The sequence below is a fragment of the Branchiostoma lanceolatum genome, chromosome 8, assembly GCF_035083965.1.
Source record: "Branchiostoma lanceolatum isolate klBraLanc5 chromosome 8, klBraLanc5.hap2, whole genome shotgun sequence".
Lineage (NCBI taxonomy): Eukaryota > Metazoa > Chordata > Leptocardii > Amphioxiformes > Branchiostomatidae > Branchiostoma > Branchiostoma lanceolatum.
In genome coordinates this window covers 16,413,174-16,428,516 of record NC_089729.1, presented here as the reverse complement: position 1 = coordinate 16,428,516, position 15,343 = coordinate 16,413,174, and the positions used below count along the sequence as shown (strand labels likewise).

The following is a 15,343-nucleotide window of genomic DNA, read 5'->3' as shown; positions in this document are numbered from 1 at the left end:
ACAGAGGTAAAAAGTACAAAATGTAGCATTGAATACTGTATCACCTAGAGTGAGAGTGAAAATAAACTTGGTACAAAAAGTTTGGAAACTTATCTTTGGTCGATCAAATTTGCGTTGTTGTGCAATGACCCTCTTTGTCCTTTCTGAAATTGTACCCTTCTTCAACCTTAGACTGATCTGTCCTGACAGACCACTCAGTGGGGGCCTCTAGTGATGCTGTTTCAAACTGCAAGCTGATGGTGGCTTTGCACACAGACGCTACATCCACAGTATGAAAACTTTATTGTACATCAGCAGTCTTCTTGTGACACTTTCCCGATAGAAGGAGGCAGATAACAAAAAGTAAAACAAGACATTGTAAAAATGGAAACGATAGGTATTCAGTGAAGATGGGACAACTATAGGTTGACTAATAGGTTACATGTACAAAGATGACGACTGAATGTAATTTATTGGAGAAACTGTATTGTCTTTGACGCAGTCTACCCTCTCTGACTGCCGTCTTGTTTGCATCTGTTACTAACATAACAAAACAGTTTTGCTCTGTGAGCTTCATTATGTACATAATGCATGGCACATAGATACAATGTATACCACCATACAATCCACATCAGTCTTCTCAGCTATTACGAAAATGCAAGATGCTCGTGACTTTTTGTATCAAATCCTACAGTTTAACAGATCAATATTCCAAACTATATGTTTCCATATGCCTGGCATACTGACTGTGTTGGATACAAATATATAGACAATTTTATAGACAGGATTGTTAAGATTATAAGAAACAGTCTTTCACGTACTGGTAGTTCAGCCTTCTACCATTTCTGTTTTACGTTCTAAGATACATGTATAATTTGGTCCACAGTCAAAAAATAAGACAAAATGTCAGCTACTCCAGGCTCCCCTCAGTCAGAATGGCACGTGCCAGGTTCCTCGCCAGGGCAAGTCTGATCAGGTCCAGCTTCTGCTTCTCCACTTCCTGTTGACCCTGCAGAGGCATGATGGGAAACTTAGCATGACCCGGAAGTACTCAAACAACTGAAGGCCAATGGGGTTTCCTTACAATGCAATTGATAATTACATGTATATATTCTTGACTATCAGTACAAGAAGACAAAATTCAGAGACGCTAGCAAAAAACATCCCCTTGAAAAACCCTCTATATATCATACATTACAAATTTTTCGTGCCTTAGTGGGCTTGAGCTGGGCGTCGTCAGCTGTGTCTCCATGGAGATATGTAGATGATCTAAAGGAAAGGCTGATGTCCTCCAGACAGTTCATCAGCTCATATGTCTGCTGCGTACTGAAGATGACCTACAGGGCATTCACAGAAACATTCAACATCAGTGCTAAAATATCCATTTAAAGATAAGAATAGATCATCACCTAAAATTATGTGCACAAATCAACAATGAAACAGAAGAAAGTTTTCTCTTACTTCCTCGGACTCCAGTAGGGGGAGGGCATCTGTCAGTAATGTCAGCCAGAACCTGTGGGAATAAATAGAATTTAGTAGCAGTAACAAAATTCTCAGATCACAGTCCAGGGTTCAAACACTGGCCCACTGTAACTCCAAACCTGCAAAAGGTTAGGACTGGACACCAAAATATTTCTCTACAGGGCTCGAAATTCATCTTTGGGAATAGGTGCACTGGTGCACCCAACTAAAAAAATTGGGTGCACAGAAAGAATTTTGGGTGCACCAGATAAAATAAAGTTGAATGTTCTTCAGAACATAATTACAAAGTTTAACGCTGCTGCCTTTCTTAAGAACTTCAATCTGTAATTCTATAGCTAACTTCAAAATTTCAAACAAATAATACATTAAATAAAGTACAGCAAAAAGTTATCATGCTGTTTCTTATACTTACATTTCAAGAACATTCTGTATACTAGTGTACAAAAGTACCTTAACCCTATAGGCTACAAAAATATATAGGTGCACCAGTGCACCCAGAGTCAAAAATTAGGTGCACAGCTCCAATTTTGGGTGCACTGGGTGCACATGCACCCACTATTTCCAGCCCTGTCTACATTCTACTACCACCCTATTGAATACAACATTTTACAATGTGTACCCATATTTCTAAAGTATGGTTAAGAACAACTTTTTACTTTGTATCACTTCCTACATGTAGCTGTCAAAAATCAATGCATACCAGGGTGTTACCAATCAAAATGAAGTTTGTATGGTCAAAATGACTGCTGACATACGTACTTCTTAGGAGCCATCCTATTGGTCAGGAGCTGCAGGAGGAGGTTGGCTGCGGACTTGAACTCTCGCTCCTCGTGAAGGCGGTGGAACTCACGGTATTTACCTACGTGGATGACAGAAAATTACCTTTCATTGGCTGAAGATTGAACAATGACCATATGACTATATTTGGTAATTATTTGCCTAAAATTAGGATATGACTTCTACATAATATATGACCATAACTGGTAGTTATTTGCCAAACATTAGCATGTGTTCTACATATGACCATATTTGGTAGCTATTTGCCTAACATTAGCATACATTTGTATGCTAATTACCATATAACCATATTTGGTAGTTCCTTGCCCAACATCAGCATATATCTTCTACATATGACCATATATGGTAGTTGTTTACCCAGAAATGTCAGCCTATCACTGAGCACCATAGCAGTCCCTAGATTGTCCAGCAGGTCCAGACTGGAGAAGCCGCCCTTACTGCTGTACTCTGACAGGAAACGGTCGGCGAGGAACGTGGCAAAGGATGCATCCTGGGACAGAGATGGTGACATCACAATCAAAGTCAAGTCTATTTGATACAGAAATTCCTTTCAAGAATTTTAAGATTTGTAACTTTAGGATTAGCACTGAAGATTATTCTTTTGATTAGGATGCACCAAGTAATTTTTATGGATGACTTCCTTTGGAGACCCTAAATCTAATGCGAGAGCGCGAAAAAAACCCAAGAAGGGCCGAAAAAAACAAGATGCCTAGACTCGACACTACTAGTCTCTCGTACAGTTGCGCGAACGTCAGCTCCTGACCGACATCGTGAGCGTACCAATCAACAACGTTGCCGCCCTTTTTCACTTTTAAGCTCACATATTTAGCGACCGAACCCACATGCTCTGTGGAATTATGCATTTTGCGTGACGAGATTTACGTTAATCTTACGATTTGCGGCAATGTCATAACTCTTTGGTCATAGTTACAAGAAGCGGAATTTTTTGTTTTTTTTCTGGGAACAGACCAAAATCAATGCGCGCGCGGACGTCATCCATAAAAATTACTTGGTGCAGCCTTATACAGTTTCGTGAAGGTGATTAAAAAATCACATATGAAGAGAATCAGCAGCAAATATGTTACATGCACACATACCTTCGACCGGAGGGCCCACGACAAGGCTGAACCTAGTCTCTCATTCCGTAACGCTCGTACTCCCATTACCTTACAGATGCTGTGGGCTGAAAAACAAACAAATTTCAGTGTCCTTTTCTACACAGCAAGACTTATATTGAAACTCTCCGAACATCATCAATTATTGATCCTAAAGAAGGCGACAGAGATGGTTGAAAATCTGATCCGTATATACCTTATAATTAGTGTTAGAAGAAAGTTTAGCATTGTACTACTGTAAATGCAGAATTGTTCGCGGTGGTTTTATGTTCGCGGTTTTCGCAGCGACCGTTTCACCGCGAACTTAAAACTACCGCGAACATTTTTGTCAAATACTGTAGCAGTATGTGACTATAGCGCTGCCGCAAACTTAAAACCACCGCGAACAATCCATTTTCACCTTAGTGCGAAATAAAAACCATGCGAACTTAAATACATTTACAGTATGATTACTACCTACATGTACACAGATGAGCTTCCATGATAATCTCAAATCATCATGTTGGTACATTTGTATCTTGTACATTGTGCTTACATATGTCCTTCATGTCTCTCTTCTCACACTCCCTCAGGACTTTCAGTGCCTTCTGTTCTGTCTGCAAAGGAAGACGTTCCAGGTAGAACTCCAGGTAGTGCCTAAGGGGGAGGGGGGCACATATGTCAATACTTTATACATGGCCATTCGTAAAAGTTAGAAAGAGCAGAATTTAAAGGAGTCCTAAACTCCAGAAAGCGGTGCTATTTTCCACTAGATTATGTATCAATGACTACATAATTAGCCGACTTTTTACAGAATTTTGCTTATGGTGAATTACACAAGGTGTGTTCTTTAAAACAATATGATACTCACTAAACCCTTGCAGACCCTACCCATGTATTCCCTATGTGTAAACTTATATCTTTAATGGTGAGTATTTTTGGCATAGATGAGGGGGGTTAAGCACAATAAGAAGGCCAATTGTTAAGATATAAAAGAACACAAAGCAATACAAGTTTTTCTTAACCACCCTGACATTCTTTTTGTAATCTAACTTTTGTCAGGCCTTACCTTCCGAATTCGGGACAGTAGTCCAGATAGCTGGCCCCCACCTGCCACAGACTGGGGTGGGACATCAGACTGGAGGCATAGTCTAACAACAGGAACTCTCTCAGGTTGGATCCGTAACTATAACACAGGAAACAGTCAGGTAAGGAAGCTGCAGTTTCATAGCAATCTGCTAGGGAGCGCCAATGTCTAACACTAACAGTAGGAACAAGAGTCTTAGGACCCAAAATCTCCATGAAACGTTGTTTTTCTATTAAACCAGTTCCCCCCATTCTATATCGCTCAATGGTATGACCCACACTGCAAGGGGAGAAGTCTGACCTACTTTCGCTATGTGTACTTTCGCTATAAATAGCTACTGACAGGTGGGGTGCCACATGACAACACTGCAGATATAGATTTTCCTCATTACTTATGCAAATTAAGTCCAATTTGCATAATTTGCAGTTCATTGTATACATCTCTGCTTAAGCTACCTGCATAGTAAATAACATTAAAATCTGTCGCTCCTTTCTTCAGTTATTCTCCTTTGAAAATATTTACAAACACGCCATTGCAGTTCCAGTGACACATACCAGGAGGCCCAAAATCGACCTTGACCTTTCTCCTCCCAGCACCTACCCACATACCAAATATCATTTCAATCCATCCACACGTTCTTCAGTTATGCTGATTTTAAGCTTCCGGTGACACATACATACAAACACGGTGACACAAACATACACACACGCGCACACACACACAAACACAATAACTTCGCATGATTTGAACTTCAGTGTGTACATCTCCATCCAACCTACCAGCGTACCAAATAACATGAAAATCTGTTGTTCCTCTCTTCAGTTAAACCCCTTTAGAACATTTTTACAAATAGGCCATTGCAGTTCCAGGGACACAAACCAGGGGGCCCAAAATCGACCTTGACCATTCTCCTCCCAGCGCATACCCACATACCAAATATCATTACAATCCATCTACACGTTCTACAGTTATGCTGACTTTAAGCATACGACGACACCCATGCAAACGATTTACCTCCTTACTTATGCAAATTCGGTCTCATCTGCATAGTTTGCACTTGAGTGTGTACAACTTGGTCTAACCTACCTGTGTACCAAAGAACATGACGATCTGTCCATCCACTCTTCAGTTCTTCTACATTTAAGATTTTAACAAATACGCCATTGCAGTTCCAGTCACACATGCTAGGAGGCCCAAAATCGACCTTGACCTTCCTCCACCTAACACCCACCCACATACCAAAAATCATTTCAATCCATGTACAGGTTTTACAGTTATGGTGACTTTAAGCGACCGGTGACACAAACATACACACAGACACCAAACGCAAGCAAAACAGTATATCCATGAAAAAGCCTTTTTTCATGGAGATAACTATTGCAGGTTGAGCCCATAACTAGAATATAGGAAACATTTAGGTAAAGGAAGCTGTAGTTTTATAGTATTCTGCTAGTGAGAGCAAATGTCTAATCACCAATGTCTGACAGTAGGAACTATCGCAGGTTGGACCCACAAGGAGAATACAGGAAAGTTAGAAAAAGGAAGCTGCAGTTTCATAGGATTCTGCTAGGTGCCAATGTCTAATCACAAATGTCTAGCAATAGGAACTCACAAAGGTTTGGCCCATGGCTGGAACACAGGTGGTACAGAAAGAAGCTGCAGTTTGACGAGAGGTACTAGAGGGCCCCAATAATCACTTTTCCTATGGGCCAAGATCTCCAAATGACCACCTTTAACCTTCTCCCTGTTGCCTAACCCCATAACAAATAAAGAAAGCCAAAGGGTAACTTAAGTGTGCTAAAGGTTAAAATGTACATGTCTCTTAAGTACAACCCACCCAGCCATCACTAGAATACACAATACAGGATAACAGCTTGCTGCTAAATTATGGACACTTCTAAGATGACCTTTATTCTCATGACGAGTGACTTACTTGAGACTGTGAGACTCCAGTTGTCCACACTGGAACAGGAGGTCTGCAAGGTGAGCCACAAACCACCAGTTTCCCAGGAGAGAACTGTACAGATACAGGTATAACACTATTAGCACTGGAAATCTTATGTACAGTCAAACCTGTACAAGTGACCACCTCTACATAAGGACCAACTGGTCAATGCGAACACTTTTTGGAGTTTCCTTAGATAACTTTTCCCATTGACACAAGCATTAAGAATCCTGAATCCTAGTGACCACCTGTCCACACAGAATAGATTTTATCGGTCCCCTCAGTGGTCTTCTTGGGCAGGTCTGATAGTATTTCAATGAAAAAAAATCCCTCCAAGAGTTTAAACCTTCACTAAGGCAGCATTGTTATGTCTGTCTTCAGGCCATTCACAAAAAATAAAATTACAAGTTTAACAACATTTTAACAAATTCAAAATTCACAACTTCTTGAATTACTCTATTACTTTATTAATTTTAACAACCAATGAAATGACTGACAAAGAGACAAACAAGGGAACCAATGCTGGTTAACATGTGACCTACTTACGATGAAAGTAAAAGAGGTGTTTTTTATTACGACATTTAGGAGTGGATACCGGTTCGCTGGACCTGATTCGGACCTTTATAACATCCAAGAACCGAGTCCATAAAACCTGAAAGCCAAAAACCTGAGTCCAAAAAAAAACTACACAAAGTACAAATAAATTTGTCTATTTTGTTTGATAAAAAGTGTTTTGAGTCTCCCCTCCGACAAAAAAGGCATTTGAAATAAGTGCAACATTCAAATATCAAACACTGGTTTGTCTTGAAAGTCTTCTCACCAAGAAACTTTTATAGTCGTGCGTGTCAGTACTAATTCTCTATGCTTAATATTGGTCTAATAAAACAAAACATCAACTGGACAGGATCAGGTCCAGGTTCAGGTCCGGACCTGAACCTAAATCTCTGGACCTAAACTTGGACTTGGACCTTATTAAGCCGAACCGGTATCCACCCCTAACGACATTAACAGTACCTGCTCTCCTTGATCACTTGGTGAAGGTCAAATTCTATAGCCGCCAGTAGGATGTTGTCTAGGGGTTCTAGGGTGGCATGGCCATCGTAAGCATCAATACATGCCTGAAAATATCAACATTCAATGATTTAATCAAGATCTTTCAGTATGCATTGCTACTGTGATGATCCAATTTTTGCAAAACTTTATCCCGTATGAATATAAAGTACAACAGGCTAGAATCATGAACTTTCAAGCTAAGGCTAGAATCATATCTAATTACAGAATCATATTTAATTACAGAACACAAATAACCCTAAAGATGAATAAATAAAGAACCCTAAGGCCACAATAATTTAATTTCTTGGTTAACGGATTTTTATTTTCCCCCCCAAAAAAATTTTTTTTTAAAATCATGAAAACAGAAGGCTGGGCCAGCCATTTTTTTTCTAACATTTTTTTGGGGGGAAAATAAAAATCTGTTAACCAAGAGATTAAATTGGTGTGGCCTAAAGATGTATAAATAAACCAACCTTAATCTATGTCTTAATTAAAAATTTCTTTACATCTTGATTCTACACCATGTACGAAATGTTACCACAAAACAAAACAAAGTCAGTGAAAATCATCAACTTAATACCCCAATTGTAAACTTGACGAGCATTTTGTCCAGGGGATCTTAAGATTTTTAACATTCCCTACTATTAAATCAAAGATTTCTTGCAGGAAATGCTCCCACCTTGACGTGATACTGCAGATCAAAAGCCTTAACAGTGGGGTTACAGTACAGCAGTTTGGACACCAGCATCTGGTACCATGTCTCTGTCAGATCTCTGGGGACGGAATGAAGAAGATGTGAGAAAAAGGACATCAACAGACCAATCCTTGTTGTACTTTGAAATTAGCAGTTCAATCAAAAAGAGACTTCAGTAAATGTTTTCATTTCGATGTTTTTGCATTTGTACATTACAGGCCAGGTAATGGAATTGATCCACTCTAACTTCAACATGTCAGGTATTCGGCTATGAATTCAACTGGCTTTAATGAATGAATGAAGACCTTTATTATACATTCATGCCCAGAGGGGCTAGATACAGGTCGTCTAACATAAACCTAACTAATATGTAAGTTGCATATACAGTGAAATATATACAGTATATAGTTTAAACATACATGGTAGACGAAAGTGATAAGCTAAGCTAATCCAGTAGAGTCAACTTCTTCTCGCTTCTTTGTACATGTGTAGATGTATGAACAGATCATGTTTCTTATACAAGGGTTGTCTAGACGCAACAAAAATAGGAATTTATCCGGTGCATCTAAATATTCAAAGTATGGGAATTTTTCATTAATACATTTGAAAAGAACATTTCTTTCTTTATCGTAAAGTCTACAATCTAAAATGAAGTGCCGCTCATCTAATATCACACCTCACTCCATCCTAGCAGCTGTAAAAGAGGATCTATTGGGGGTTCAGAAATAAAAACTGGCATGTAAGCTGTAGAGACATCTATTATCAAACAGATGTAATTTCAGCTTCCTACAGTAATTGTAAATTTACAGTTAAATCCACACTGATGAGCAATATCTATGAACATTCTTCACAAATCCCAATTGACATTTTTAGTTCTTAATACTGCAGATATAGCATCTACTAAACTATAAGTTTCGTTCAGACTTACTTAAGGTCCAAGAAGACATCTTCATCTCCGCACAGTATCTGTAAAATGAATGAAAAATTACCTGTAAAAGTAATATCAAAAGAACTTTATTGCACGACAATTGTACATGGTACAATGTATGGCAACAACTATCAAACATGTGCATAGTACAATAAAACAAATTTCCTTGACGATAACACATTGAGAATTCTGAACAAGCCCTTGTTGAGGATGACTCACTCTACATAAACATGTGCATAGTACAATAAAACAAATTTCCTTGACGATAACACATTGAGAATTCTGAACAAGCCCTTGTTGAGGATGACTCACTCTACATAAACATGTGCATAGTACAATAAAACAAATTTCCTTGACGATAACACATTGAGAATTCTGAACGAGCCCTTGTTGAGGATGACTCACTCTACATAAACATGTGCATAGTACAATAAAACAAATTTCCTTGACGATAACACATTGAGAATTCTGAACAAGCCCTTGTTGAGGATGACTCACTCTACATATGGTCTCCAGGTTCTTGTTTGTGTTGAACTCTCCCTCCGAGTAGCGGCGGCGACATTCATCCTGCCAGTGGCGCCACTTCATGTCAAACTCCGCCAGAGACTGGCCTGTATATAACTGGAAAAAGTACAAAAGAATACTAAACAATAAGAATGAAAAAAAAACATCTGTCTTCATGTTTAGTGGCGTTGTGTGGTGCAAGTGTAGAGCGCGCGGCTGTCAAACAATGGGACCCGGGATCTAATCCCAGGTTGTGCCCTTGCAGAGACATGTCCGAACTTGCGCCTGACGTTGTGCCCTTGGGAAAGGCACTTAACACGACTTTCCTCACTTTACTCAGGTGTAAATGAGTACCTAGCTCATCTAGGGTTAGGGAAGTCCCTCGGATAGGATGTTAAATGGAGGTCCCGTGTTTGGGGAGAGCCACACCCCTCGCACGTTAAAGAACCCACCACACCTTTCGAAAAAGAGTAGGGGCATGCCCCGGTGTGCGATGGTCCAAATCTTACAGTCCGGTCTGGGATGACATCTTGAATAGGTGATAGTTCACCTGTTATGTCAATCCTTCCACAAAATGTGGTAAATTGAAATAAATAAATAAATAAATAAAACATTACCAGGTTTCATTGAAATTCAAACGCATCCTTCCCAATTTTTTTTACAACAATATCAACATGAAATACTGGTGATGACAATGAGACCAGAGCTTAGAAAGAAAGATTCCCATTTGCCTACCCCTTGATCTAATTAGTCAATACACATACTATTGGATGAAAAGGTTTTTTAATCATCCGTCCAAGTTTTAATGAAGTTTGTTCCACTTACTGTGAAGAATGGCATTTTTCTGAGGAGTTCATCAATGCTGGCATATTCCTGCATAAAAACATTGAGCAAAACATAGTGAGGAAAAACATTTAAAACTTTACTGGAACAGATAACAGGGGGCGCCCTAACATGTCACTTTTTTTACGCGCTCGAACTCATGGCGCTCCATCGCTGGTTGCCAGAGAGTGGTCATGTTTTAATGAATGAATTTTGAACACATTAATCTCAAGAACATACTTGGACAAGAAATGAAATCATATTGTTCATGGGCCCTTCACGCTCTGTGACATTTTAGGGCGCGTCACAAGTTAGGGCACCCCCTGTTGCAAGGTTTCTGCACAGGAAAACGTGAGATGTAATATTCTGTGAACTAACTACACCATCTCCTTGTGAACACTGACTAGGATATTCAAAACTACAGTAGACTCCTCTTATTGGCATAAATGATTTGTCAGTGTATTTTACGCTATAGTAAGGAATAGTCCATTAACCCTAGGGGTATCACACAATTCTGCAGTACTAAAGAAGGTAATAATTGTTACAGATTTAAAGCTCTGTTGAGTTATTATACTTACATCATACACATCCATATTCCTGTTTGGATCCAGGGACAGAAGTTTCCGAGCTTCATCACTTCTGCCCTGAAGAACGTATAGGTAAATCTGCAAGACAAATTTTTTGAGACTGTTACATTATCATAACAGACTTAAAAACAACAGGTTTCTGAATTGGAAATGATTTTTGGGTTCTCAACGTTAAAGGCATATCAAAGATCACCCTATGCCATCACGACAATTGAAAGTACAACGTACGTATAATATTGATTTATTCTATTTGATGTTTTTCATTGCTAGGGAAGAATAAGATTTGATACATACAGCGGACCAGTAGTGGTCATGTACATGTGGGTTGTCTGAACTCGTTGCCTCCCTGGCATATACATCGGCGTCATTGAAGTGCCATTTTACCCAGTCCAGCAGCTGTGCCAACACAACGCCACCTAGCAACACAGGAGAAAAGTACACCTAGCTGTCAGTATGTCTACCATCTAAAACTGCAAGTAACAGTTAGAGGGAAATAAACACTTGTTACTTTTCTATCCTAGAAAATCTCTATTGTCTGCTGTATTAAGTGGCTCTAGGACATAATTACAGTTTTGCAGTAAGCAAAACCTTTTTTAAACTCGTTCGCATCGAAGGGCACCACTATCTTGTGATTCTGACACCTTTCAGTCACCCACTCGTTTACATTCTAGATACAGGCTTGACAGTTCCAGGCTGTATGTAGTACCATCATGGATTACTAGTTGGCGCTTCAGTACTGCCTAGTTGCAGAATACCAATAAAAATGTAAATTCCTGACATAACCTTCCACTGGTCATGACAGAGAAGACAGACATATGCACAGTATTTACAGCTTCATTGTACCGGGGAAATTTCCCTAGCTCTTTTCGACAAGCACAATGAACAATGGACCATGGCTTTACGTCTCGTCCTAAGGACTGCGCCCCTTTCAGGTAGCGCGCATGTCGGGTGACCAACACAGCCGGAATAAAACTCACGACTTCTAGTTCCAGAGGCAGGGCCGCTAACCACTGGACTATGCACGCTACCTATACATAGTACTTGATAACAACATATAATGTTCACTCCTACAAATTGTCACATACTGACAATTTTTCCCTGACATAAAAAACACTAAAATGGAGACCTGTCCATGTTTCTTAACAAAGACTTATTTCTAGGAAAAAGGTGCAAACATGGTACAATTTCACAACAGGAAATTACTTAGACATCAACAAAACATTGAATGTATTGTTGGGGGACTTATCAAGCGAAACACCAATCATTTCAAATGTCATTATCTTGTTAAGAAAAATATTTACATACAAAAACCGCGACTAATGTAATCTACATTTTATTACCTTTGTTAAGTATATATACAGATTAGAGAAAAATATTGCAACGTTTCGGAACAAAATAGGTAAACACAATAAGAAATGGGAATCGTTATACCTTGTTTTCAATTGATTGTTGCCACAAGTTACTCATTTGTCAGCATATGTACAACTGTATTCTTTTGTTTCATGTTTCTGTATTGTATCTTTTGTTTATCTGAATAAAGTTTGAAAAAAAAAATTTAAAAAAAAAGAAGACTTATTTCTAGTGTAATGTACATGAGTAGAACTACTAGAAGCGCCACCTGGCAGACTCTCCACGAACAGGATCTCACACAGACTCCAGATGAGCTCCACCATGTTGTAGACCTCCACCTGCTCGCAGTACTCCACGGCCGTCGCCTGGTCCCGCGCCGACTCCTCCGCCTGCTTCAGCTGCAGCAGACACGCCCGGATCACCGACCGGTAGTTCCGACTGAACGTCACCAGTCTGGGTAAACAGTAAACAACAACAGGTAAACATCAACAATCATATAAACAGTTAAGACTGGTCTAGAGGACACTGGGGTGAAAATGGATGCATTTTCTCAGCCCCTTGGTTTTCCCGGATACCTGAGCATTAGGAATTCTCTAATAAAATAGACACTTTGAGAACAGCCTGTATTTCTAACCCTTTCTAACATATCATAGAAGACTGTAAATTACAAACCATATTAGTCATGATGTTACAGAAAGGACTCCAAGCCATACTTGCTAAAACTTCTGTGATGTCAAGACCCATTGCTAATTTGTCCCATCAAAGAGCACACAGTAGACAATTAATTTAAAGATTACACACAAATGATAGAGGCAATTTCAGTTCACTGGCATCTTAAAAAAACACTCAACATATTCAGTCACTAGTTCACAAACCATTAAAAGTAATCAGAGGCTAAGGTGAAAAAGTGTAACTTTAATGATGTTCCAACATACTGAGGTTTCCTGTTGGTTGTTGTGGTGTCTGGTTGGTGATGTTGAAGAGCCACGAAAGTTCCTGCAAAAACATGTGAATAACATATTGGGTTCAGTATCAAATGGCAACTGAAAATGCTCTATGCATTACATTGTACATTGTCTTCAGCATTAAAATAGTTATACCATACCAATGATTTAAACTAAGTAAAGATTGTGGAGTGCATAATGGTTATGTGATAAAACCCAGTAACTACTGTAAACCTTGCAACTTTTGTAGGGGGTTCATTTTCGTTGTTTTTGCAGTGATATCTCCACCGTGAATTCATGACACTCTGTATGTGCGTTTCCAGTCTATTGCTACTGTATTACAGAATTGTTTCAATAACAAATTGAAAACACGGCAAAAACCTACTTTTCCCTCCTACCATGCAATAATGAAGTTTATTGCAAGTTCATGCCCGTGGGCTAATTGCAAATACATGATAAAAACATAGGAAAAACATACATGCGTCAGTAAACTGTGTCTGACTTTGCTGTAACAATAGGTTACTGGTACTATATACAACAGCGAAAGGAAATAAATTTACAGTATCTGATGAAAATATGGAGATCCAAATTCTTGTCTAAAATCCTATAATCTTTCAGCTAGGGTTCAAACCAAAGTCGTTACCATGTGTCTCATTGATGAGTTTCCTGATGATGGGGTTATTGACCTCCTGAGTGCCCCACCTGACCTCGTGGACCCACGGGCTCCCCTGGATACCCGAGGACACACCCTCTGTGGAGCGGGGAGGAAATACTAGATCAGATCAGTCGCACTGTTCTGGTTTGGTGATACATTTAGTAGCTACAGTACTGATATATGTGGAAAACCACACATAAACCATTTTGATTCAGTGTATGGAAATACCTTTGACTATGGAACAAGAATAAGCCAGTTCACAGTTTGAAATGCACATGCCCGGTGTGATGTGTTATGGGTATCGTGTCAAGCATCTCACAGTTCAAACCGTAAAATAGCATATTGTAATTGATTTTGATGTTCACAATCTTACCTATGCACTGATTACACTGAAATGCATTTCCCGAAAAAGCAACATTTGCCAGTAACATTCATATCAGTACTCCTACTGTACACACAAGGAGGTTATCCCTATAACCACCTTAAGAAAACCTCCTTCGTACATGAAAGTCGGGATTAGAACCCTCCACTTTGTGATCCAGAAGCAGGGTTTGTGAGCTGGGCACTTGACTACTTCATGAGCCTTATACATGTACTGCCATCATAGTTGTCCTACCTTGCGGTGGATGGAGTGCTGCGTGTACGGCCAGCTGGTTCCCCGAGCCCCACCGTGCCGATATACCCAGCCGCATGTGGGGGTCACCGATGGTCTAGGGAGGAGGAAAATTATCATGGTGACAAGGTAAAGCAGTCATCCTCAAATTGAGGTGAAGCATGGTGCTTTACTGCTTTTTCAAGTAACGTTAGCTACTAGTGCAAAATGTGGCTTCGCTACAACTCGTGTTTTTTTTTTGCCAAGTACAATGGGTCACCCCTACTCTTCTCGATAAGTGTGTTGGTTTCTTTTCCGTGTAGACGTTTGATGCCTGAAGCTCCCTCATACACGGCTTTACGTCACCATCCGAAAAACAATTTATGACGAAGAGGAAACTTAAATAATTTTTTAAAACATAAACCTTAGGAGACTTACCAAATGTTACGATTAATGTATTTTTGTCAACACCCAAGGAAAAGATATGAAACCAAGGTTTACACAAGGAGGTTTAAAATCCCATTTACCCTCCTTGATTTACCATACAAATAATACAACGTTCTGCATAATTTTTTGTGATCATAAAAAGTGCAGGCAGTGTATAGTGTGGGAGGGGGGCAAGTACTAGTTAATACATCCCGGTGGACTTATTTTAACCTCTGCATCACTCTCATATCATATTTACGAATCACGGTAGATAGCCTCACGTAAGAGACCCCTTAAAAGTGACAAGAAAGCAGGCATTACCGTGATTTCTGGCTGTTCGCCGTCGTCAAAGTCTTCCTCCATGCCGTTTGCCGCCATTTTGTGTACCGCACTGGCTTCACGG

General features: G+C 39.6%; 1 protein-coding gene across 1 annotated transcript; it reads right to left on the bottom strand.

Moving 5' to 3' along the window:
* Positions 1 to 265: 265 nt before the first annotated feature.
* LOC136439769 (nuclear pore complex protein Nup85-like) lies at positions 266 to 15,343 on the bottom strand. The gene is made up of 21 exons (XM_066435337.1): positions 15,262 to 15,343; positions 14,539 to 14,632; positions 13,911 to 14,018; positions 13,259 to 13,319; positions 12,592 to 12,776; positions 11,268 to 11,389; positions 10,965 to 11,051; positions 10,390 to 10,437; positions 9,559 to 9,681; positions 9,061 to 9,098; positions 8,118 to 8,211; positions 7,400 to 7,503; positions 6,374 to 6,457; positions 4,423 to 4,539; positions 3,910 to 4,010; positions 3,357 to 3,442; positions 2,617 to 2,749; positions 2,221 to 2,320; positions 1,441 to 1,492; positions 1,191 to 1,316; positions 266 to 988 (listed from the first exon to the last, which is right to left on the bottom strand). The coding sequence occupies exons 1-21, from the start codon at positions 15,316 to 15,318 to the stop codon at positions 890 to 892; spliced, it is 2,019 nt and encodes a 672-aa protein (XP_066291434.1). The 5' UTR covers positions 15,319 to 15,343; the 3' UTR covers positions 266 to 889.